The sequence below is a fragment of the Morone saxatilis genome, unplaced genomic scaffold, assembly GCF_004916995.1.
Source record: "Morone saxatilis isolate NCDOM2014 unplaced genomic scaffold, NCSU_SB_2.0 Contig22, whole genome shotgun sequence".
In the NCBI taxonomy this organism is placed as follows: domain Eukaryota; kingdom Metazoa; phylum Chordata; class Actinopteri; family Moronidae; genus Morone; species Morone saxatilis.
The window spans coordinates 4,429,209-4,452,930 of NW_023339785.1; the positions used below are offsets into that span (position 1 = coordinate 4,429,209).

At 43.4% G+C, this 23,722-nt stretch overlaps 1 protein-coding gene across 1 annotated transcript in view; it reads right to left on the bottom strand.

The window, feature by feature from the left end:
- Positions 1-489: 489 nt before the first annotated feature.
- LOC118333468 (protocadherin Fat 4) overlaps positions 490-23,722 on the bottom strand; it is a 107,156-nt gene continuing 83,923 nt past the window's right edge. The window contains 14 exon segments of the mRNA XM_035669124.1: positions 490-2,464; positions 4,298-4,559; positions 7,004-7,221; positions 9,219-9,343; positions 9,792-9,817; positions 9,819-9,872; positions 9,874-9,918; positions 9,920-9,946; positions 9,948-9,975; positions 11,147-11,232; positions 15,466-15,773; positions 16,194-16,298; positions 17,837-22,186; positions 22,410-22,660. Coding sequence (XP_035525017.1) covers positions 558-2,464; positions 4,298-4,559; positions 7,004-7,221; positions 9,219-9,343; positions 9,792-9,817; positions 9,819-9,872; positions 9,874-9,918; positions 9,920-9,946; positions 9,948-9,975; positions 11,147-11,232; positions 15,466-15,773; positions 16,194-16,298; positions 17,837-22,186; positions 22,410-22,660 — 7,792 coding nt within the window. The 3' untranslated portion in view covers positions 490-557.

The window sequence follows — 23,722 nt, forward strand, 5'->3', positions numbered from 1 at the left end:
TTTTAAGTGAATTAAAAATTGACCCCTAAAAAGACAAAAACCGGGAGTTTTCTTTCGCTCCACGGCCGGTTGGAATTTTCTTCCTGTGAATGTTAATATTATCTACCCTCTTATCTCTCAGCTGTGAAGTTGTGGAAGTTTTTGGAAAGGAGAGGCAATATTGGTAATAAAAAACAGAAATGTTTGATCAAGATAATGTGAATGGAGCTTTGCAGTCACTAAATGGAATTCAGACATGGATTTCTTTTTTTCTCTTTTTTTGAGCCAGTGTCAATGGATACGTTGTAATGAGGCCTCAGAGAGATGAATGCACGATTGTACAGTTGAGTTTGGAACTAGAAAAGACTGGTAAACTATTCCAAGGTGGCTAATGACAAAATCTGTCATTACAGGTGCCATTTTTCTGCCTTACTGCATTGAAAGTCGTCTTATAATTTTGAATAATGTAAAAAAAACATGTAGTCCATTGTTCTCTTGAAATATACAGTCTTCCTTTTTCTTTTTTCTTTTTTAAATGGAGAACATCACCATATTCTACAACATCGTAATAAATAGTCTCATACATATTGCTCAGCTTCTCCTTCATTTAGAATGGTCACCGAGCCATCCCCACTGTTCATTTCAATGTCTTTTGCTGCCGCGTTCTCCGGAAGCAAGGCTAAGTCCTTGAACACATCTACATAATGTCCAAAGCCGGGGCCCCAGTTCAACAGATTGTCCCAGTTGAAGCCCCCAGCTTGCTGGCCCAGTTTGTGGGGCAGGGTGTAGTGCTGGTCAGTAGGGGGCATCTGGGAAATGCCAGGCCCTCCTTCTGCCCTCCGGCTCGAGTATCGCCTCTGCTTAAGCCTCCCACCGTAGTCCTCATCGTCAGCGTCTGACTCATTGACTTGCGAGAGCTTGGGAACCCGGGAGCTGTAAGACACAGGCTTTTCCCGGTCGTACTCCATCTCTGAGCAGGTGAAGGAGTCATGTGAGTCACTTTCTGAAGAGGACTCCGGGGCAGGGATGCCATCAGCGGGGTTGCGGACCCTTGACAGCGGCCTGCGGCAGTCCTCTTCTGAGCTTGAGCGCCCATGGTCAGCGCTGCAGATGCTGGGGTTGCGTGGACGTGGAGTGTTCAGCCGCTCCACTTCCTCGATGGACAGCCCTACAGGAGGCCCTGTTTCTAGGGGGATCTGCTCGATCGGCTGCTTGAGCCGACTGCCAGGCCTGGAGGTGTGGCCGTGGCTGGCCATGGTCTGCGGACTCTTGCTGCGCCTCCCCAGCCGGGTGGCATAGTTGAACATGGGTGGCTGGCACATGTCATTGTGCAGGTCCAAGGGGCTGCCCTCTCGGCGAGCCAGGTTGAGTTCTCTGGTTGGAGTGTTTCGATAAAAGGAGGTGGGCTTGGTAAACGGGGCTGGGGAGTGTCTGGAGAGAGGATTCGGGGTGGGGCATGCTGAGTGGGAGTGGCTGAGTGGGGTGGACCTCAGTGCTTGAGTGTACTGAGGCTGGTAGGTGTAGCTTGTTGCTCCAAGGGGCAAGGGAGACTGTCTGGCGAAGCCCAGTGGGCTGTGTCTCTGGATGGAGAACTTGGGCGTGTGGCTGCGGAACTGCTTGTAGTGTTGGATGATGTCCGCATCTGAAGGGGCGATGCTGCTAGCATTGTCTATGTCATAGTGTTCAATGTCTGCCTCTGGCCCATTACAAGGGGCGCAGGGAGCACTGGGGACAGTCTCATTGTTGTGGGGAATGTCTGTTTCATCATAGATCAGATAAGGGTTCTCCCTCTCAATGATGTCTGGTTTGGGGTTCCCTTCTGGTTGTTTCCGTACTGTCATGTCATCTCCGTATGGCGGGATGTTATCTGGGTCATCAAAAGCTACGTTCTCACTCCCCTTTTTCTTCTTCTTCTTCTTCTTCTCCTTGGGTTTTTTCTCCTTAGGTTCTTTTGGCACTTTGGTCTTGTTGCGGTCCTTGCAGTGATTGCACAGGATCAGGCTGAGCACCACCAAGGCAAGGACAGTGGCACAGCTGCCAACAATAGCAGGCACTGCCCAGATGGGTAGAACCATCGTCTCCGCTGTGGGGCTTGGGCTGCAGACAAACGCTCCATTGTTGGCTGACTTGCAGACAGTACCCTCGGGGCACTGGACGCCCAGACAGGCCACCAAGGTCTCACAAGTCTTGCCTGTGTAGAACTCGGAGCAGACACAGGTGAAACCTGAGTGGGCATCCGGCACACAGCTGCCATGGTTCTGGCAGGGATTAGAGGCACAGTCGCCGGGTGGGACACACTGGTACGTGTACCACTGGTTGACGCACATTAAGCCGTCCCAGCATGGGCTGCTCTCACACAGGTTGGGACCCCTGCAGCCAATCTTAACAGATGAACTGGTCTTAGTTAAGGTGACGAGGCTGTGTTCTCCAATAAATGGAAGGTTCTCCCCATTGTACTTCAGATAGGCCAAGCAGCCGTCAAAACCTGCAAATGAATGAAAAAACTGGTTCAGACAACAAGAAACAGCCATCAGCAGCTAACAAGGACATAACAGTGGCCTGGAGGGGAATTATTTCGGTTTGCCACCAGACTGATGAGTTCTCAAAATGTCTGCCGATGCTGGATTGCTTCCTTATAAATAACAGGAACTGGGAGGTATAATCAGAGCTAAAGGAATTTTGTTTAGACGGGTAATTGGTTCAAGCTTAGGACAAAAAAAAAACAAAAAAACAAGTGAAATTTCCTTCTGGAAAGCACAACCTAAAAAAAAATATCATATTTTAAAAATGGGCTGAATCAATCACTGCTTGTTTGCCAGTTTGAAAGAAATATGAAATATTTTCTATCAGAGAATCCATCGTCAGAGCCATTATAGCTTCAAGACATACATCTGGGTTGGATGAATGTCTCTGTGTCTAATTCAATCTTTTGCTTCGTGTGTTGCCTAACAGCACTGCTTTACCGATGTAAATAGATTTTTATTGAATTTATCCCAGTGCAAATTAAATCCATTTGTGTCTTTTCATTAGCTCTTGAAAAGTGAGTACACAACAGAACACGACTGTACAGACACACTGAAGTAAGGGTTGGTTAACAGGCAGCCTGCCACAGATCTGCGTACTCAGAATATGCCCTAGTCTTTGTATAAAAAAGGTCAACAAATCATTCAAATTGCTCATTTTTACCATATTAGTCCATAGTATTAGGTTAGTTTTTCCCTCCCCTGAAATTTACTGTGTTGCATTACATCCCCCTGGAAACCCTCTCTTTCACCTTTTCCAAACTGTTCTTAACTCATGCTCGAGGACATCTGATCTGTGATTTAAGTCTAAACTAAGATGAGAGTCCATGGAAATGAATCGAAAACACCAGAAGTCCTCAGAGGCGGGCGCTCCGAGACAAAGTCAAATTAAATCAATATAAGTTATTTTGTCCATAAATGATACACTGATAAAGAAACATTTATTCAACCACAGTAAATTCATAGCAGGTAAATCTCAGCAGTGTCAAATAGAAACAGATTTCAGGCCAGTTTTACAGAGTCTTGTTGGACGGCCACCAAATATGGTCAGCAGTTCGCAAAGCAGACTATTAATTCATTTGGGATTTTAAAAAAGTACAGATTTATAAGGGCTCCGTCACATGCATGTATGTGCATGTGCATACACTTTTAGTATGTAGAAGAGGTTCATCACATGTAAAAACACTGCTGCATTAGTAATTTACAGTGGGTATTGAGTGAGTGAGTTTCTTAGCCAGCTTTAGGAAGTTTCAGCATGTGTGTTTGACACAACATGCAACAAGGATTTGACTGTCATAATAGAAAGGGCAATATCTAAACTGAGATTTTTAGACTTTAATTATGATAAATTTGTACAAAAATCCAATGTTTTCCTATGAAATGTTTTCTTGAAAGAATAGAAAAACCTCTGAGACAGCTTTTAGATCATCATAGGACACTAAATCTGTCTGCTGAAAGTGATGAAATGAAATGCAGCTAACAGCTCCTTAAAAGGAACATGACCCATTCCCTCTATACATCAGTTACCGTGAATTAAAACTACCTTGAAAAATGACATCATGAGCACAAAATATATTATTTAGTCACTGCAAAATCAGCCCTATCAAAGGAGCAGTTTGGGGTTAAGGAGTATGTTTTTTTTGTAGTAATGAGGGAGCTGCTGCCAGTCTTCCAGTCAAAAGCCAAAAATGAAGGTTTTTAGCCCTCAATTATAGATAAAAATCACTTTAACTGTTGCCCTACTGTCCCGCTCCATCCCAACACAAACACATTATAAATACAGCGTTGAGTCTCACCTGCTGCAGTTTTCTGCTGAGCAGGTCCGGGTGGGATTCCTCCCAGGGAAAAGGTTACGACGCTGAGACCTCCAAAGTCCTGGGTGGCATGCTGGATGACCCTGTGATGGGCGCCGTCTACCTGGAGCACCGTGGCTGAGCCGTTCTTCACCAGCTGGAGCGTGTGCCACTGGCCGTCAGACAGCACTGCGTCTCCCACAGTCCGCTCCACCTTTCCCACAACGCCCGCATCTGAGATGTAGTGGATGTTACCGTTCCTCAGCTGAGAGAGGGAACAGAGATGGAGGTTGAGTGCAATGGTCACGCATACTGCACTCGGGGTGAGATGAAGATGGGTTCATGGGTATTTAGTCACACAACAAAATATCCAACTGGATGTCTGAACCAAATTTTACGGCAATCCATCCAAGAGTTGTTTGGAAATTTATAGCATATGCTCAAAAAGTTAAGTAAGCATAGTAATATTTCTCTAAGTTAATATCCACATTCAGCAACACATAATAGATTAGAGATGAGTAGACAGGCTGGATGAGATACTTGACAAATCGCTCAATCCCTGATTCTGCATACTGTTAAAATTCTTAATTTCAGGCGTATGATAAATAATGTTCTCAGACAGGAGTTGCATTAAACTAGGGTTAAAAATGCTGTTTTTCTGATTAATGCAATGACTTATCATGTCACGATCAATCATGAGTGTTGAGAGGAAGTCTTCTCTCAGTCTCCACAAAACTACCACCGCACTGCTTTCAGAGTCTGATGTTGAGGTCAGAGATCGAAAACAAAAATGCAGCTTGACGCTCATAAATCTTTCTCCCGGCGGGACACGCCGCAGTTAATCATGTCCTCACGACTTGTGTGTGTAGCTAATGTTATTCAGCCAGATGACGATCAGAAGCTTGCTAACAACAAATTCAGAGAAAACATGCTCATTCAAACGCCCACTGGTGAGGGCTCTTTCCAGAAAAGAGAGGACGTCTTTAAAAGAAATTAATCAAGCTCACTTTGGCATGGACAACAAATTTGCGGCTTACACTGTGTATGGTAATCTCATATGTGTACTCCCCACTTCGATGGAAAAGTAATCCCGTTCTCCTCCCTTCAAAGACCCCAAAAATATGCAATGATAAGTAGCTTCCGGAAGAATTGATTTAAAATGGGAAAAGCGGAAAGTCCCTCAAGCCAAAGAATACTGAGCGCTCTAAACCTGGAAAACCAATCAGGAACTTTATCTATTAAACATCTTGTTTTTTATATCTCAGTATATATAGTTGTGACTCTCAACATATGTACATATGCAGTATGTATTCCCCTGCTGCTCGACTTTTTAAGGCGTCATGGTACTTATAATACTTTTCTGGACGGTTTAGGAAGCGGCGATGGTGATTCGATGAGCACCAGAAGCTGCTCAGAGCCGGAAAACAAAATCATAGGAGAGAAAGTCTGATACCAAAGTGGGAAGGGGTTGGTGGTGCTGAGGGTGGAGGGGGTCTGAAAGGAAAATTGAAGAGGATGAATGAGCGCTCAGGCCTCTTTGGGCAGCTGCCCAGGATCAGTCAGAGGGAGGGGGGTGCTGAACAGGAGGAGAGGAGAAAAAGAGGGTTGAGAGTAAAGGGAGGTGGCTGAGGAAGACCCATATAGTTTGACTATAGTTGGAGAGAGTGTGTGGGGTGGGGGCGGGTGCTGTAAGGGGCCAATCAAAGCTAGGACATGGCGTACACATATGTAGACATGTTTGTACACCATCCATTGCAACTTACATACTGCACATACAAAGTTAAACTAATGTTGGGATCCTCAAGTCCAAATATTCAGGGGAGCTTTCAGCGTCCGTATGTTTGCACACACACACACACACCGACGCGCGCTCATCACTGCAAATATGCTTTTTCGGTAATGCAACATATCATCTGGCAGCCATATTGCAGGACCTCGGCTCTGTCATCTCTAATGTGTGGATGAGCCAAAGCTGTTCTGACACTGGAGCAAATCATGATCATGTGCTAATTAATACTCGCACGTTAGCTAACGAGCCTTGCAAGTCTGCAGTGTGGCTGGTGGCTGATACCAACACGGCTGCTTTGCAGAACTGGCTGGTCAGTTGGAGATAAAAATTGCCAAACTAAGCTGATTCCACTGCTAGAAATTGAATATGTAAATAGTGCTTTTAACATTGATTTGGGGTTATGCGTAATGTGTACATGGGACCCTTTCCTCTGTCACAGTATCCTAAATTTGGATGCAAAGCTACATTGGCATGTGTTAATGTGCATTAAACAGATTATCCACTGGACCTCAATGGTGAATGTGGTTTAAAAGAGATTTGGGATGCAAATGGAAAACCTATTGTATATATGAGTGATTAATGGGATGTGAATGTGAGTTTACATTGAAATATATATTATTAAACTAGGGACAGGGCCTTTTTTTGAGACACAATATTATTAGAGATAGGCTTGTCTTTCTTATTCCCCTGTTTTATTATAACATGGATTTTATTGTATTTTTGCAAGAAGAATTCCTCTCATTTGCTACTAACACTGGTGGTTCATCCAACTTCTCTCTGGACCTAAGCTCTATTTGTTGGTACAGACTGCTATTAATACCAACTTTTATTTGAGATAGAGTTAGGGTTTTATATTATGCTTCTATGTACACTGCCATCGCTGACTCTCACATAGCCTTCACTTCATCTATGTTACGCACCTTAACAGTCGTGTAGTTGCTGCTCTCCTGTACGTGCAGCAGGGTGCCGCTCTTGCTGCGCGTCCTGAACTTGACCTCCAAGCTGCTGGGACCGGCGGGGTCAGAGGTCACGCCCTGCAATGACTGTCTCAAAAGGACGTCACGTTTAGGGCCCTGCTTCAGTGAGTAGTCCAGACGGCCGGTGCCATCCAGGGACAGGGCGGTGTCTGCTGTAATGTCTGTGGGAGAGAGATAGAAAATATGCTCAATCCTGTCTGACTCTGCAGACGTTTCACAGCTGACTGTAAAACTTATATTTCCACTTTGGAGTTGGCGGACACTCAGGTTCAAATGATTTTCCTAATCTGACTGCCATAACCACAAATCAGTCCTTGTGTTCTCACCAGCGGTTACAAATACCATCCCATAAGTGAAAGATGTAGGTTAATCCACAGAACAGCCTGTGTGCCCTTGAGCAAGACACTGAACCCATACCTCCAGTACACCGTCGTCAGAACTTCACCTGTACATCTTAAATGCCATCCCCAAGATTTCTGGTAATTGCTTGATGTAATGAAAAGAGTGTGGGTTTATTATGCGTTTATTAGCTGTGCTAAGCTTTGCTAATATACAGTATGATGTAATTTTCCAAAGCTACAACTCCATAATTAAGTATATTATAAATGTTACTGTAGAGGCAGGGGGGTTTCCAGAAGGGGGGCCTGGCTTGCCCACCCCTGAAATCTGACTGGCCACCCCATTATCCTTACCTTTTCCACTCCACACTGTCTTTCAGAGGCTGTAGCAGGCTCAGGTTTAAAGCTAGAGTGAAGATACTGGTATCATATGGAGCTAGATGACCCAACGCATGCATTGGTAACATGTTATGCTAGTTGAGAAACAATGCTATAAAGTTAGGCTCAATTTTGGCAACAGGTTCTTAACAGAACCTTAGAACAGTGTAAGTTGCCATCAGATTTGGATTTACATACACAGTCAAAATGAAAGTCTGTGGCGTTTTCCTGTAAAATGGTTAATTGTTTAGAAAGATTTCCATTAAAACTATATTTTGTGTTTGTGCCTTTCTTCCTCACCCTAACTTTAAATGCTGTACAATGTGCTGCACAGAGCAGTTTAGAGCAGAATTTTACGGCCACAGAATCTGCAACAGGACTTCAGGTGAAATTGAAATGTAACATTAAAATTTTAAAATCCTGCAGTAAAATCAGTTCAGTTCAGTCAAGTGAAGTGCGTCTGTGCAAACATTTTGCATCAAGATCAACTTTGTTGAATGTTGATGTGAAAATTTGAGCTGCTGGCAAATAGAAAAAAAGATTAGTGAATTTAGAGAAAAAGCAGAGCCAGAGAGGCGAACACAGAAGCTATTGTAGCTCATTAGCTGTGTTGCACCATAAACTTTTATACAGCCCTGTTCTGCTGGAGAATACAGTTTCGCTAAAGAGGCTTTAGAGGCAGTTCATGTAGTTGAACTGTGTGAACTAGCTAGTGCTCCACCAACCAGCCCTGAGAGTCACTACAGTCACCAAAAGCTTACTGTAATTAGACATAAGAGCATAGTCAAGGTGAATGGCAGCGTCTAGCTCAAACTGCTGGTATTATTACTGTTACTCAATATAAAGACATTTCTCATAAACCGCTTCGCTTCCCTCTGCAAAAGACATTCAGTGAACTTCCTGGCATCTTTTTTTTGTCTTTTTCCTGAGGATGGTACATGTGACTCTGAGACAAAACGCTCCGTTTGTATTAGAAGAAAAGGGCTCTGATCCTGTTTCGTGCCATGAAACAAACCAGCAGATTTCCCACAAAATCAAACCCAATGTCAGAGAAAAATCCAGTGTGGAGGTTCCCAGACTCCTCAAGTAATGATCTTGTTTGTTCCCAGCAACAATATGAAAGTTTCTAAATAAATGTGGTAATGATTATTGGTAACATTTCTAAACACACTGTAGCACCTTACACAGTAGCTGGCAGTTTTTTGTAGGCCTCAAAGGTTTCTCGGTCTCTTTTAGTTTTCTGATGTCGACTCTGAGTATTTATACAATGAAATACACAAATGCTTTGAAGTGAAGCTCAGAACGCAGTGATGTGGCCTATATTAAGCTACATGGTGCAGTTGGATGACTCATGAGGGAAGAATCATAAATAGTCATGATAGAATATGCCTTCGTAAGTGCAGCCTCAGCAATAAAAAGACACTTCAAAGGCATATACTTACATTTCTCACAGAATTTGCCAGTGAAGCCATCCACGCACTGGCACTGCTGCCAAGACCAGTGGTCCAAACAGGTCCCCCCATGTCTGCAGGGGCTGGCGGTGCAGGCTCCTTCCAGTCTCGGACATCTACAGACGCAGAAACCGACAATCAGACAGTCAGTTTGACAAGTCAGCCGCACAGTCGGCAGCCGGGGGGTCCGGCGAAAAAGAAACCCCTCGAAAAAAAGGGGCAGATGAGCTGTGATTTCTCTCCCCATGCTGCGATACAAAAAACCCCATAAAGAGCCCCGAGAGAATTAGCATATTAAAAGATCTGTCCGCGCCTGACTATTCACCAGCGAGACAGAAGAGAAAAACATTTCTGCAATTGGTTTCCCTCGTCAAAAAATCTGCCATTTGTATTAAAAAAAACATCTTTTTAAAATCTCTCGAGAGGGTTTGAGAGTGTGAACAGATGTCCCACAGCGAGAGTCGAGGAGGTTAGAGAAGACGGACAGATGGGAAGAAGAGGGAGATGATGGCGAGAGGGATAAGCGAGAGAAAAGGAGGGTGGGAGGGTGGGAGTTGTACGGACCTGTCAAGGATGCCACGCGATGCCAGCCGCCTGACTGGGCTCCAGCGGGCGGCCGTTGACGGCGAACTCCATGATGCAGCCCGACAAAGTCGTGGGTGGCGACCTGACCGCGCCGATGAAGGACGGTGTTCTATTGACCTGACGCCTCCCACCGAGGAGCCTGTTGGGCTGCACGTCCAGGATCCTGCACACACACACACATGAACAAGAACACAAAGACTTAAATACACACAGACACAAAAGAACATATGCACAGAAATCCAAAAGCTCGCACATGCATTCAAGTATTCAAGCGTATGCGCGCACACACACAGAAAGACACTGCGGGTCAGCGAGTTTCACAACAACATCGTCCCAAGACCCTTACAAAATAAACCTTCTGCAGACCTCTGTGGCCCTTCCTCATCTGCCAAATCGATTTCTCTCTCTCTGTCACACACACACAAACACACATGTACAGTCTCAAGTGTTCACCCCACAAGGCCTGGCTCAGAGCTGTGTGACTGTGTTTACAGGCAATGATCATCTAGTAATTTAAGGAAGGTTTACATCATATATTTTATATTTACAACAGATGACTTCACTTTGACTTTATCACTGCATAAAAATGTATGAGCACTGCAATTTACATGAATACAGATAGTATGGCAATGATACAAAAAAATAAAAACATAAAAAATAATATCATTTCTCCATAGAGCTGCATCCAATTCTGTAGTCTTTTCTCTATAGAGCGTCATATTGTAATAGAAATGACATTTTTAAAACTTTTTAGATTTGGTACATGGTATATATGTTTAATTTAGATTCAAGCTTTCACACATAGTCTACAGGTTAGTCAGTTAGCTAAAGGGCTAACATGAATGTCACAGATAAAATGGAGATGAACATAATTGACAAAGAAACTAAGACTACAGTCCATCATCAAAAGAATGAGAGGGGTCTCCAGATGATTATAGTAGAGGAGTAAAATCATTTCTGCTACCAAAGCTATTTTTATTTTTTTCATACTTCCACCTAATAGTTGCATTATCCTTGTGAATTACAGGGTAGTTGTCTCTTTTCAAACCTCTAACAAAATTAAACAGCACTGCTTTTAGGGGTCACAAGACAGAAAAGGTTGAAAACACCAGGTTGAATAAAAATTTCTAAAATGTTGTCAATTCAGAGCAGATTTTGGTCTCTTGCTGTCATACAGGGTGAAGTACAACAACAACCTGGAAAGATTCATCAAATATGTCATATATTGCCAGACATAGTTTTTCAAGCTGGAACTGTCAACACTTAATGTATACAGTTGGATCGCTGAAAAAGAACATCTGTGTTACTGTGAGTGTGAGTGTGATTTTTCTTACCAGTCAGTGTGTACTGCCACATTGCTCACAGCACAGTAGCCTGGTTCCTGGTCATCACCACACAGATCCACAGTCAGGGATGCAGCCTGCATTATGATAGATACACACACACACACACACACACACACATCATGTCACGTGTGATTGTCTTTAACACTCACAGCTGCCACAGTCCATTATTGTTCCGTTAGGAGACTTAGCTCTTTGAATGGTAGACTGCGGTTGACGGAGTTGGTTGCAGAGCTCAAACAGCAACGAGCTGTGTCAGTCACTGCTCTTTTGTGGCAGATGGTGACCCATCAAACGCTCAATCAATATCAGTCACTGCGTCTCCCTCTTTATAATCTGTGTCATGTGGGAGTATGTCACTTGTGCTGGGTCAGGACAAACACTTTGAGGGTTTTGCTTTGTTTTATTCTAGATGCCGCCCAGCTAACTTGAGTTTTAGTTCATAAATATTGATCAGTGGCATGAATAATCTCTTGGTTAGGTTCAATATCAGTGGGTGGAGTCAAAGAGGCTCAGTTCATTGGGAAAGTAGCCTCACATTGGAGTTGCTTTCTTGTTACTAACTGAGAAAATGTAGGCTAGTGTTTACCCGTGTCACCTTCCACAGAGTCCGTCAAGTTTCTACAGTAGCCCAGAAGGGAAAAACCAAAAAATGTCTAGATTGGTGCCATTCATGTTTTTTGCACGTTTGGAGGCCAACATTGTTTCTCCTTCACACTTGGGAAGGTAAGATGAAACGAGGGAGTTGCATTCTACAACTACAGTGTTACATAACTTTCACTCCAGGGTTCTGGTTCCACCCATTGAAGGTTACTTCAACACATAACATTATTTCTTTGTGATTATTTGTGTAACTAACCCTTTCAATGGTTGGCATGAGTTTCGCCCACCAAATGATATGTATATAGGCCAATTATTTCTCATGAATTCATCACAGTGGTTGATGGGAGAGTGGCACAAAAATGCCATCCATCACAGGAAATAATCCCTATTTCCCGTTAATGGTACCAAAGCTTTTGGCCAGATGTGGATTAGTCTCTTGCTGTCTCTGTGCTCTGAGAGGGAACGACCCTTCTAGGAAGAAAAGCAATGGGCTGGTGAGGAAACTGTCCGGAAAAGTGTGTGAAAGTGTTGAAAAACCGGGGCAATCATGCTCCACCTCTCATGGATCTTAAGTAAACACGGACCACACCGGCCCGGATCTCAGACACAAATCATCCAGGAGAGCATGACCTCACCAAGCGCACACACACACACACAGACACACACACTTTCTCTCTTTGTCTTTAGTACAGTACACTTGAGTCAGACACATGGACACGTACACAGAACCAAGTCAGAGTAAAACACACACTCAAACCAACACGGTGACAACAGCGAGGGGAGGAACAACAGGACTCATTTGTCTTGAACACATTCGTGACACTCCCTGAAGCGCCATAAAGAACGTCAGACCACATGAACATTTTATTAACGTCTTTCCCTGCGATCAAAGGCACTACAGCCATGCCTTAAAGACACTACACTGCACTCACTGTGTCTCACACTGTGGTGGAGAAAATATTTATCTCACGAAACTCTTTCGAAATTAATGCCGAGCGTAACATGAAAAGATGAGGAGCGTGTTTTTATGTTTGGCTAACATCGAAGGAAATGTGAGGAAAGCGCCACTGGAGATTGTTTTCCGCATGACTAAGATAATGGGGGGACCATAGCATTGCTCTCTGTTGTGGTGCAAGCACTGAGTAACTGCAGTTACGCATTTGTTTTGTGTTTGTTTCTAGGACGAATAATTCAGCTAATCAAAAACTTGATGATTAGCTGCTGGTGCTAATCAGCTACAGCAAGTCCTAATCTGTCAAACTACATTTGCAAACCTCACAGAAGATTCTGTTGTGTGTTCTGACTCAAAATCATGATTTAAAATAAACTGAACTCTTGCTTGGATGTTCCCAGCTGTGATCTCTTCCAGTCAGTTACCGTCACATGATCGCATTAACACAAATGAGGTCAGACAGGTAGCCTTTTAGAGAAATGTAGGGGCATTGATTATGTTATTGATCAGATCTCTCATGTACAGTTTCAAGTTTTAAGTCAACAATTAATTTGTAAAAAGTTTGTTCAGTTAAGACAGTCTGCTGAATCCAAGTTGGAAAACTCATATGAATAATCCCCACAGGGAAAAGGAGGAGCGGTTTTGGATGAGAATACATGTACTGTCCTAGAAGTTTTCATTGGGAGCTATTGACCTCCAAATGAAAGAAATAGTGAAACAACTCTTATTTACTCTTGATCAGGTAAATAAGTTTGATTCACACGAGAAATGTTTCTTCCTTACAAGACTTGTATCCCAAAACTACTCATAAAGCAAAGGAAACTTTATTCAAGCTCACAAAATAGACTTTGGTGTCACATTAAATCAAATGCTAATGTTACAGCTAACACTAACTTATAATTTGTACATAGTTATGTGGTAAAGTCATGTTTGATGAGTTTGGTAAACATTAAATGTTAATGTCACTTTCACAAAATTGGTGTGTCACACACTCAGATATTGATTTAAAATGGATCAGATTATTTATGCTCTGTCTGCTTTGATGTCAGAAAAAGCTAAAATTATATGCCAATGTAAAAAACCTCTAAAGCTGAACTAATCAGTATTTAATATCAACAATGGATCAAATGATTATGTGTAATGTTAAAGGGGTACCTTATACTGACAAACCAATAGGGAATTATTGCCTGACTCTGCAGTTTCCTTCAGCTTTCCAGAGTGTTTCAGCATCTTTCAGCTCATTGTTTTGGTGTTACGACCCACAACTTCACTGCTTTGATTCACTCTCACTGCTCTCAGTTCCACCAACAGCAGGCAAAAAAGCGGTAATAAACCACTTTAAGCTACCTGCCCAGCACCAAATGTCAGTTAGTGAACTAGAGTATTTAGTATCAGATAGTATCAGATGGTGGAGACCCAAAACCCAAAGTTGGCCAGAAACTCCTAATAAATGCTAATGTTGCTCTGTGTCTGCTGGGTGTGTTAATGGGCAACTGTTTGCTAACACATTTACCATACCAACTTCTATAAGGTAATAATAAATCAGTGTTGTGTTTACAGCTTGTTGCTCTACTCCCAAGTGCATGGCCAAAAACAATTACATCAATGAATGCAGGTTTAAACAGCAAACTTTATATTGTGATAATGTTACACATTAACATTTGACATTGTGTAATCAAATCAAAATGGCAGTGGCTCAGTCTACACTATTAACCCACTTATTATTAGATACATTGGCAAACTGCTTCATTGGTCTGACCCAAACACGAGGTCCTGTTGTACTGTGAAACTGACGGATTCAGACGATGATGATTGTAACAGTATCTGTGAACTTTCTACTCCCTCTGATTACTTGGAACCTTCGTGCATGACCGTGTCCGTGGTTTCTGTCTGCTTTTGACATTGGCTCAGAATTCATGAGGCAGGAACTGAGAACAGACCTCAAGCCTGACCACCGAAATGACCCACAGCACCTTTTGCAAACATAGTGATCAGGTTCACTTTACGCCGCCTGAGGGAGTTGGCACTTGAAGCACACACACACACATTTCTATGTCATTCTTCAAGAGCCCTTACATGGCCACCTCTGCATTCTATTCACAGGGCATTATATGCAGACAGAATCACAGTTCCCAACGTGTGCCGTATTCCTTTCCATCCCGTCACTCTGCACCATCTCAAAACTGACAATTTAACGATTTTACCAGCTTCCTATGAAACTCTCAGTGCACGGTGGGAAATGACAGATTTGAAGTCCAGCAGGAGAGCTACATTATAGAAGGTTTGACAGGGCCTGGTTGGATTTTTTTCCCTCTTTCCTTGCCACTGCATTGCTGGCAGTGAGAAGCCTCTCATTCAGAGCACAGGAGACAGGGTTTCAACCTTCAGGGTCATTTTGCATCCTCGTATTGTAAATCACAACGCGCAATAAAATATAATTACAAACCATGAAAACCACAAGCTGAGCTACCCGTGGTTTGGGGGAGTTTAATTATCATCTGATGGTGCAAAAAAGAATATGAGGCCAAATTTGGATGCAGGTTTCAGCTATAAAAGCCTAAGACATAAATGCTATACATAGTTCAGCCCACGTTTTAAGTCAATACCATGTGGAGTTTCTCAGATTTTCCGCAATGTTTTTGCTACTGGACCCATGAGAGCTATTGAGGCACTAAATGAAACATTTTTCAAGAATGCATTATGAAAAATGTTTTATATGTGAGCTAATTTCTACCATAAAAATAGACGTTCTTACCATCCCAGCTCTCCTGGCGATGACTGTGTGGAACTGGCCATCAGAAACTTTTATCATGGTCATCAGCTTATAAGTTCCACTTCCCAAGTTGAAGGAGAAGCGCATCCGTCCCTCGAAGACCTCCAGAGCCAGGAACTCCGCCTTGTCTCCAGTCTGGTTATCGTGGTTGTACATAAGCAGTGCGTTGCTCTTCAGAGTAGCAAACTTGATATATATGTAGTTATTGTTGGGATCCAGAGACGGAAACTCCATGTAGGAGAGCTCCTCAAAGCCGTAGCTGTTCAGTTCACAGTGTTTTCCGAAAACCCCTGAGGACAAAAGCAGACCAGAAGAGGACTCAGAGAGGAAGCCAATGAATGATTCACGGTGCTGCTGTGATAAAAATATCTACAGATGAAACAGAATCTGAAAATCGTGAAATATTATATGTTCTGTATTTAGCGGTAACAAAGCAGTTATCACTGCTGTTGGATCATAATCTTGCAAATTAAAAAAGTAAAAAAAACTTATTTTTGTCTAAATTGGAGGCTGCTGATGACAGCAGAAATACAAAGTATCAAAAATGGAGACACAAAATGAAATGACAGTGTCCACATTTGTTTAAGAAATCATGGACTAATAATGGCATAACTTTCTTTTCTTTAGGAAGATTGCATGAAATTGTCCATCTTGCTTTTCAATTTACCATGGCTCACTAATACCCTGAAAAGTTTCCTACTATTACTTACCAAATGGACAATGACAGTAATATCCATCCACCCGATTCTGACAGGACCCGCCATTAAAACAAGGGTTACACTCACAGTGATTGATGATGGAATCACACGTTTTGCCTGGGTTCACAGAACAACACAAATTAAAATGGATGGGGTGGCAGACAACACAAGAAAACCCAGAGGGGAACATAGTTCACTTTCCCCACAGGCCAAGTCATGCAGGCCTTTCATCACCTCACAGCTGAGAAATGCACTGCAAAGAAAAAGCTGGGCTCCAACAAATCATTTAAACTTTCCTAAAATGTTATTTTTGTTGAAACAACCATAAAATATATAATAGGAAGATGTAAGTCCACCTGTCTTAGTACAGTTTCCCTCATATTAAATTTTTTTCTTGAAACAAGATGATGCTATTTTGGAATAAAAATCACTTGTCCAAGATGACATCATTTGATCCAAAACAACATCTTGAAACTTTCATAGGAAAAAAGAAATGATCTCACTCAATTGGCAGATTCTTCTCACTAAGAATAATCAGATTTTCAAACTTGTTGCAATATCAAGTTACCTTTGGATAAGGCTGTTTTTTTGCAGTGCACAAAGAACAACAGTTACAATGTACACGAGTCGCTCTGATGAGTTAAAATGTTTAACACCATGATAAGGATTGTAACACTGATAATAAAAATAATGGACTTGGGCAAGACAATAAATGATTCAGGCATGGAACGATACAAACAGACTGACAATGAACTTCTGCAAATATACTTTAGGCTGTAAATCCTGCAACAAGTTGCTTAATGGAGATAGATTCTGCTGCCAAAAAACAGACGAGGAAAACAGGAAGTTGAGAGTTCACTGTGAGGGCATGCAAACTACTGTAAGTCAATAGGTGCATTTCTTCAGGAGGGTCATTCATCTTGATGAAACCTCAAGATTTGTGGTCATTTTTTATCGTCATAATAAAAAGGGACAGTAATGACTTGACTTGAGGCAAATTGCCTGCTACGGGCCTGCTTTGAAAATGTCTTTCAGATGCTGGAGTCAGCGGCTGGAGAACATGAAGGATTCAAATAACTGTTCTAAGTAATTCCACTTAAAATCCACTCCCCTTTTATCAAGGGTAATAATGCAGTGTATTCATTACCAAACGAAAAGGCCTGATTGGATCTTTTATAAAGCTGCTCATTTGTCATACAACTCAAACCAGAGCCAAATGAGAAATCCTTGATTAAGAGATCCTTGTGTGTACAGTTGGATTAGAAATGCATCTGTGTGTGGTCATAGCTGTATGCACACAAAGACACACAATGAAATGTGATACTGGTGAACTGTGTGTGGAGTCTACACTCAAGTCTCGACAGGGTCAGCTTCGCATCATCGTATTTATTAAAGCAAACATTGCAGGCTGCATCACAGCTGATACCCCCCAACTAGTAATCTGAAAACCAAACTGTTTTTGGCAGCCATGGCTACAACACCTCTTGGAAACATTCAGAAGCAAATATTTTCCTTGGACCCAAAGCCATGCGTGTGAGTACATTATTGTTTGAGTATCAGTGTGTGTATGTGTGTGTCCCAGCATGTTTTTTTTCCACCCTAACATGAGTGACTCTGTGGTCAGACATAAAATGTGACTCCTGCGTGTATAGTACCTGCAAAGCCGGATTTGCAGAGGCAGTTGAAGCCGCCGGGGAAGTTCTGGCACAGGGCCCCGTTCTTGCAGGGATTGGAAAGGCATTCGTTGACATCCCTCTCACAGGCCATCCCGGTGAAACCTTCGGGACAGGTGCAGGAGAAACCCCCCACCAGATTGTGGCAGGTGCCGCCGTTGTGGCAGGGTGATGGCTGGCACTCGTCAATGTCTGTCTCACACAGAGCTCCTGTGTATCCTGACCTGCAGCTGCAGGCGTAGGGCTGCAGGGGGTGGTTGGAAACAAGGATCACTGGGACGCTTTCTTCTGTCTTCATATCAGGCCCGACACTGAGACGCCTCTTGCAGCTGCCTCCATTCTGGCACGGGTTACGTGTGCAAGGATCATGGTCCACCGCATCTATTTGCACCCCGCTCTGTCTATATAAAATGTCTTTGATACTCTGGAAGAATGTGGCCACGCCGCTGGGGTTGACATATTGTCCGTGGCCCCGTTTCACAGCTGCCATTAGGAAAGTCTGATTATTGAGTTCAAACGCTCCATAAAGCAGCACCCCTGTGCCTAGTCCTGCTAGCTGAGAGTTGGCAATGCGTAGGAAGCTGAGGTAGTGGTTGGTAAGGAAGCTTTTGACTCCTTGAGACTGGAGTCGAATGAGTATGCTGTTGTCCACTGTGGCATTTGTGAAACCCATGAAGAGGACTCGGGCTGTATTGCTGACTGCACCATGGACACCATCACTGCTACGGATGGTTATTTCAAAAGTTCCATCTGTTGAGCGGGCTTTAGAGTTGAGGTTGCATGTTCCAGTTGGGATATTAAACAGACCAGATGATGGAGGAATCAGGGAGCAGTGGAACCTGTCCTGAATGTCAGGGTCTTGGGGTTTGACATCTCCCAAAGAACCTCCAGGGAACATGTTTCCAAAGTAGTGGACAAAGATTTCCATGGACCTCGGCTCTGAAGGATTGTCATTCTGATCATTTATTTTGATGTGAATTGTTCCTGTGGAGGACATTTGAGGCACACCAGAGTCCCTGATCACAACAGAGAGGTAGAAGTCGCTAATCTGTTCTCTGTCGATCTCCCGACTGGTGGTTAGCACTCCACCTGGCATAAGGCTGAAGTAGCTGTTGGCAGATCCAGAACTGAGAAGGCTGAATAAGAAAGGGCCTTGGTTGGGTGGTAGATCTGGGTCAGATGCTGTGAGTGTTGTAACTGCAGTGCCAGCTCTCTGATTCTCCATTACCTCAGCATAGACGGTTGTCAAAGTTGGACCATTATCATTGATATCTTCCAGATTCACAATCACAGTGGCACTTCCGGTTGCAGGAGGTGTGCCAGTATCCACAGCAAGAACTGTTAGATTATACACAGGAGTTGTTTCTCTGTCTAGCTCTGCAGCCACAGACACTTGGCCAGTTTTTGGGTTGATAGTGAAAACATTTTTATCAAACTCAGGAGCAATGGAGTATGAAAATCTGCTCCAGCTTGGGACAGAGTCTGAGTCCTCAGCACTCACAAAGGTAACCAGACCGCCAGGTGAGAGACCTTCACTAACCTGCACATCATACAGTTCTTGGGTAAAAACAGGAGGATCGTTGGCGTCAAGAATTGTAATATTCACAAACACCTCGTCAATATCTGCCCCACGGATGCTTCCTGCGTTCTTTGCCAGCACCTTCAGTGAAATCTTTTCCTCTTTCTCACGGTCTAAAGTACCTGTAACATAAATCTGGCCTGTTTTCTTATTGATGCCAAAGCCCTTCTTTCTGCTCTTCCCAAAAATGAGGTAGTATACCACTCCATCATCTCCTTGGTCTCGATCACTGGCGAACACTTCCCCGACCACTGTGCCTTTTGGAGCAGCTTCAGAGATTTCAAAGTAGTACTGTTTGGAGACAAAGCGGGGTACGTATTCATTGGCTCCCTTAAGCTGAATGTTGACATTGGCGAAGCTGCAGCGCTCCTCGTCTGGGACATTGAAGGCCTTTACTGTTAAATGGTAGACCTGCTTAGCCTCGTAATCCAAGAAGCCCTGGGTGGTGATGGTGCCCGTGTTTGGGTCAATAACAAAGAGGTCACTGTCTGATGATTGTATCACGTAAGCCATGACTGCGTTAGCTCCCGAATCACGGTCTGTGCCATTCATTTTGACCACAGTGGTGCCACTAGGAACATTCTCCTGTACGACGGGGAAGTACTCGTCAGGATCAAACACAGGAGGGTTGTCATTCACATCAGTCACATGTATTGTGACAGTGACATAGCTTGTTTTTGCAATCCAACCACCATCAGTGGCTGAAACTCTAAGCTCATGTTGTTGCTTCTCTTCAAAGTCCAGAGGGTGAGCTAGGGATAAAACTCCAGTTTTACTATTAAGTGAAAACAGACCCTTGTCGTTGCCTGAAGTAATATTATATGTAATAAGGCCATTCATTTCTTTATCTTTGTCTCTGGCAGACAGGGTCCTTATTGCTGTTCCCACGGCAAGGCTTTCAGGTACAGTAGCTGTGATTTGGCTTTGTGAGAACTCAGGCGTGTGGTGGTTTTCCTCTGTGACTGCAATTCGCACTGACGTTCGCGATGACAAAGGAGGATTTCCTCTGTCACTCGCTGTGGTGTCAATGAGGAAAACTTTATTCATATCAGATGTAAGGGAGGAGGCAACAGTAATCCATCCACTTGTTTTATCTAGTTTGAATTTACTAGAGCTGTTTCCACCTGTTATTAAGTACTCAATCTCAGAATTAAGGCCAAAGTCTTTTTTGTCATGAGCTACAACTCTAATCAGTCTGGTGCCAACCTTGACACTTTTAGTGACAGGAGTGAAGTAGCTAGGCGAATCAAACTCAGGGGGATTATCATTGCTGTCTACAATGTTTACAATTACCGTTGTCTCACTCATCAAAGGCTTGACTGCCCGGTCTGAGGCTGTGACAATGAAGCTGTGGCGATTTATATTTATACTACTAGCACCTGTTGAGTTCTGATATTTTAACTGCTGCTTCACAAATATCTCCCCAGAGCTGGCGTTAATTCTGAAATACTCTGACTGGGACCGAATGAAATAGAATATTTTGCCATTGAAACCCTCATCAGGATCTGTGGCAGACACCTGTGTGACCAGGGAGCCCACCTCAGTGAGCTCGGGGTAGTCCAGATAGTAAGAGGGACGACTAAATCTGGGGGCATTATCGTTAATATCTGTTATAAATATGGTGACATCTGTGCTTACTGTCCAGCCAGAGTCATGGGCAGACACTTTGACAATGTAATGATCGGTGTCTTCTCTGTTGAGTGGCCTACTTATTGTTATGTCTCCTGTGTTTGGATTAATACTGAACGGAAGGCTGGTATCGGTAATTGAATATCGGCTAATGGCATTTGAACCAGCATCCTCGTCTGTGGTGGTGACCCTGGTGACAGTGTAACCCACTGGGGCATTTTCAGCGACTGTAGCACTAAAGATCTTGGAAAACCTAGGAGCATTGTCATTCACATCCAGCACGTTGATTAGCACTTTGACTGCGGTGTTTTTGGCTGGTAAGCCCCGGTCAGTGGCTTTGACTTTCAAAGTGTACTGAGCCACCTTCTCCCGGTCCAGTGGCCTGGTGGTTCGTATTTCACCATTTGCTCTATTAATGCTGAAACTATTCTCCTTGTTGCCATCGATGATGGCGTATTCAAGCTGTCCATTAGGCCCGCTGTCCAGATCAATGGCAGAGACCATCAGCACCCGCTGAGGTGAAAGGTTCTCCAGTATTTCAGCATGGAATGGATCCTTATCAAACACTGGGTGATTGTCATTCACATCCAGTACTGTTATTTCCACTTTCTCATATGAAGAATAAGGTGGGAAGCCCTGATCCCTGGCCTCAATCCAGAGAACATACTTCTGGATGTGTTCATAATCTAGTGGATGTCTGATAGACAACTCGCCCGATAGCTGGTCAATATGAAAGGCATAATCCAGGTTGCCGCTGGCGATGTAATATGACAACGGTCCACCCCTCATGGACGACCCAGTCACTGTTGTAACAACGTGGTTGGTCGGCTGGCTCTCAGGGAACGTGAATGCATGCTCCTTCAGTTTGATGACAGGGAAGTTTCCTCCTGTGACGAAGCGGACAGTCACGGTGGTCGTATCCGTTTTTGGGTTAGCTCCACCGTCTTTTACTCGAACTGTGAGGGTAACTTCTGAGCTTCCAGTTAGCTTCTCATTGGCAGTGATGGCACCTCTGACGGGGTCAATCTTGAACCTTTCAGAGTTGCGCCCTATCAGGGAGTAGTGCAGCTGGGCGTTGGAGCCTGAGTCCTCGTCAGTGACAGTAACAGCAAAGACCAGGGACCCTAAAGGCATAAATGAGTTTTTGTGTGATAATTTGACACTGACAGTGAATAAATCTGCATATAAACATATACATATTGAAAGTATAAGTGTAATGTGTTCTTTTTGAAACAGTTTGAGACTAAATTTAAAGACTGTGTATGCCCTCTTTGATCAAAAGCACAGTAACAGTGAAAACAGGTGCAACTAAAACCTTTTTCAGCACCTTTTAAGGCATGTACTAACCTGCTGTAGTAGAGGCGGGTATATGAGTGACGTAAGGGTGGTGGTGGAAGCGAGGAGGGTTATCATTGATGTCAGCCACCGTCACAGACACGGTGGCGGAGCTGGACAAGCCCTGGGGCTGCCCTCCATCTGTTGCCACAACCAGCAGCTGGTAATTGGCCCTGTCTTCTCGATCCAGCAGGGAGCTGGTGATAATCTGTCCTGTAGCCGGGTTGATGGAGAACTGGCCGTGCCCTCCAGTCAGGCTGTAGCTGTGGCAAACACACAGAAGGACAGGTTTCAGTGAAAGCTTGGTGATTGTGATTTTTACTGCACATACATATATTTACATGTTTATGTGTTTCAAATAAGTTATTACACCGTGAAAGCACACTACAAAGTATAAATGACATAAAATCATGCTTTTAGTCAATCACATTATCTTAGTTACTTCTACTCAGTGGCTATAGAGCTGCAGTTTCTCCATTATGAACACACCTTATATTACAGTGAGGTAACTGTGTTATTACAGGTGTTTCTAATGTAAATACTGACTGTCAGGGTCATCCCCCTAACTGTTTCTGCATGTTGTTTGCTGCACTGCCAGTGACTGCAGGGTCTTCTGCAATACTGTCACAATCTAGTCTATAGAGGGCACTGTTTCAAGCCTCACAAAAGCATATTGGTAACAATGGTCACCACATTATGCTGGCTTGACATCAAATCAGTGTTTAGTGTAAGTGACTGAGGCATCCAGCTTAATATTCTATGAAACACAGCCACTATTTTCTGCTTCACTGCTTACAGAGTCTCTGTGGTTCAGGCTGCCTTCTCTGCTGAAGTTGGAGAACTCCAGAATCCTTTATTTGATTTCTCTTATTCAATTTAATTTACGTTATTGTCGAACATGGTATTTATAAAAGAAAGAAAAAATGATTCAATAGCTATAAAAATAGCACTGACGATACAAATGAAGAAAACATAAAGTACATGCATAAATAAATATCACATAACATAAAACTCTTCAGGACTGAGGGGCCACAGTCCCCGGCTTTCAAGCTAATATCATGTTTCAGCCTGTATCTCACCAGCTTCCAGCAGGACCCAGACATAAATGTAAACTGACACATACATGTACACACCAGTGCATATTTTGAAAAGGCTTTAGAAAAAGCATCCCCCTCCAGAGATGGGACGACAAATTACAGAACAACGTGTGAAAGCAGAGGGGATGCAAAAGCTTATTTGGACATCGTCAACAACATAAACTGTCCACAGATGCTTGTGGTTGGAACACAATCCAGAGACAAGTCCAGGTTTGGGACTTACATTTA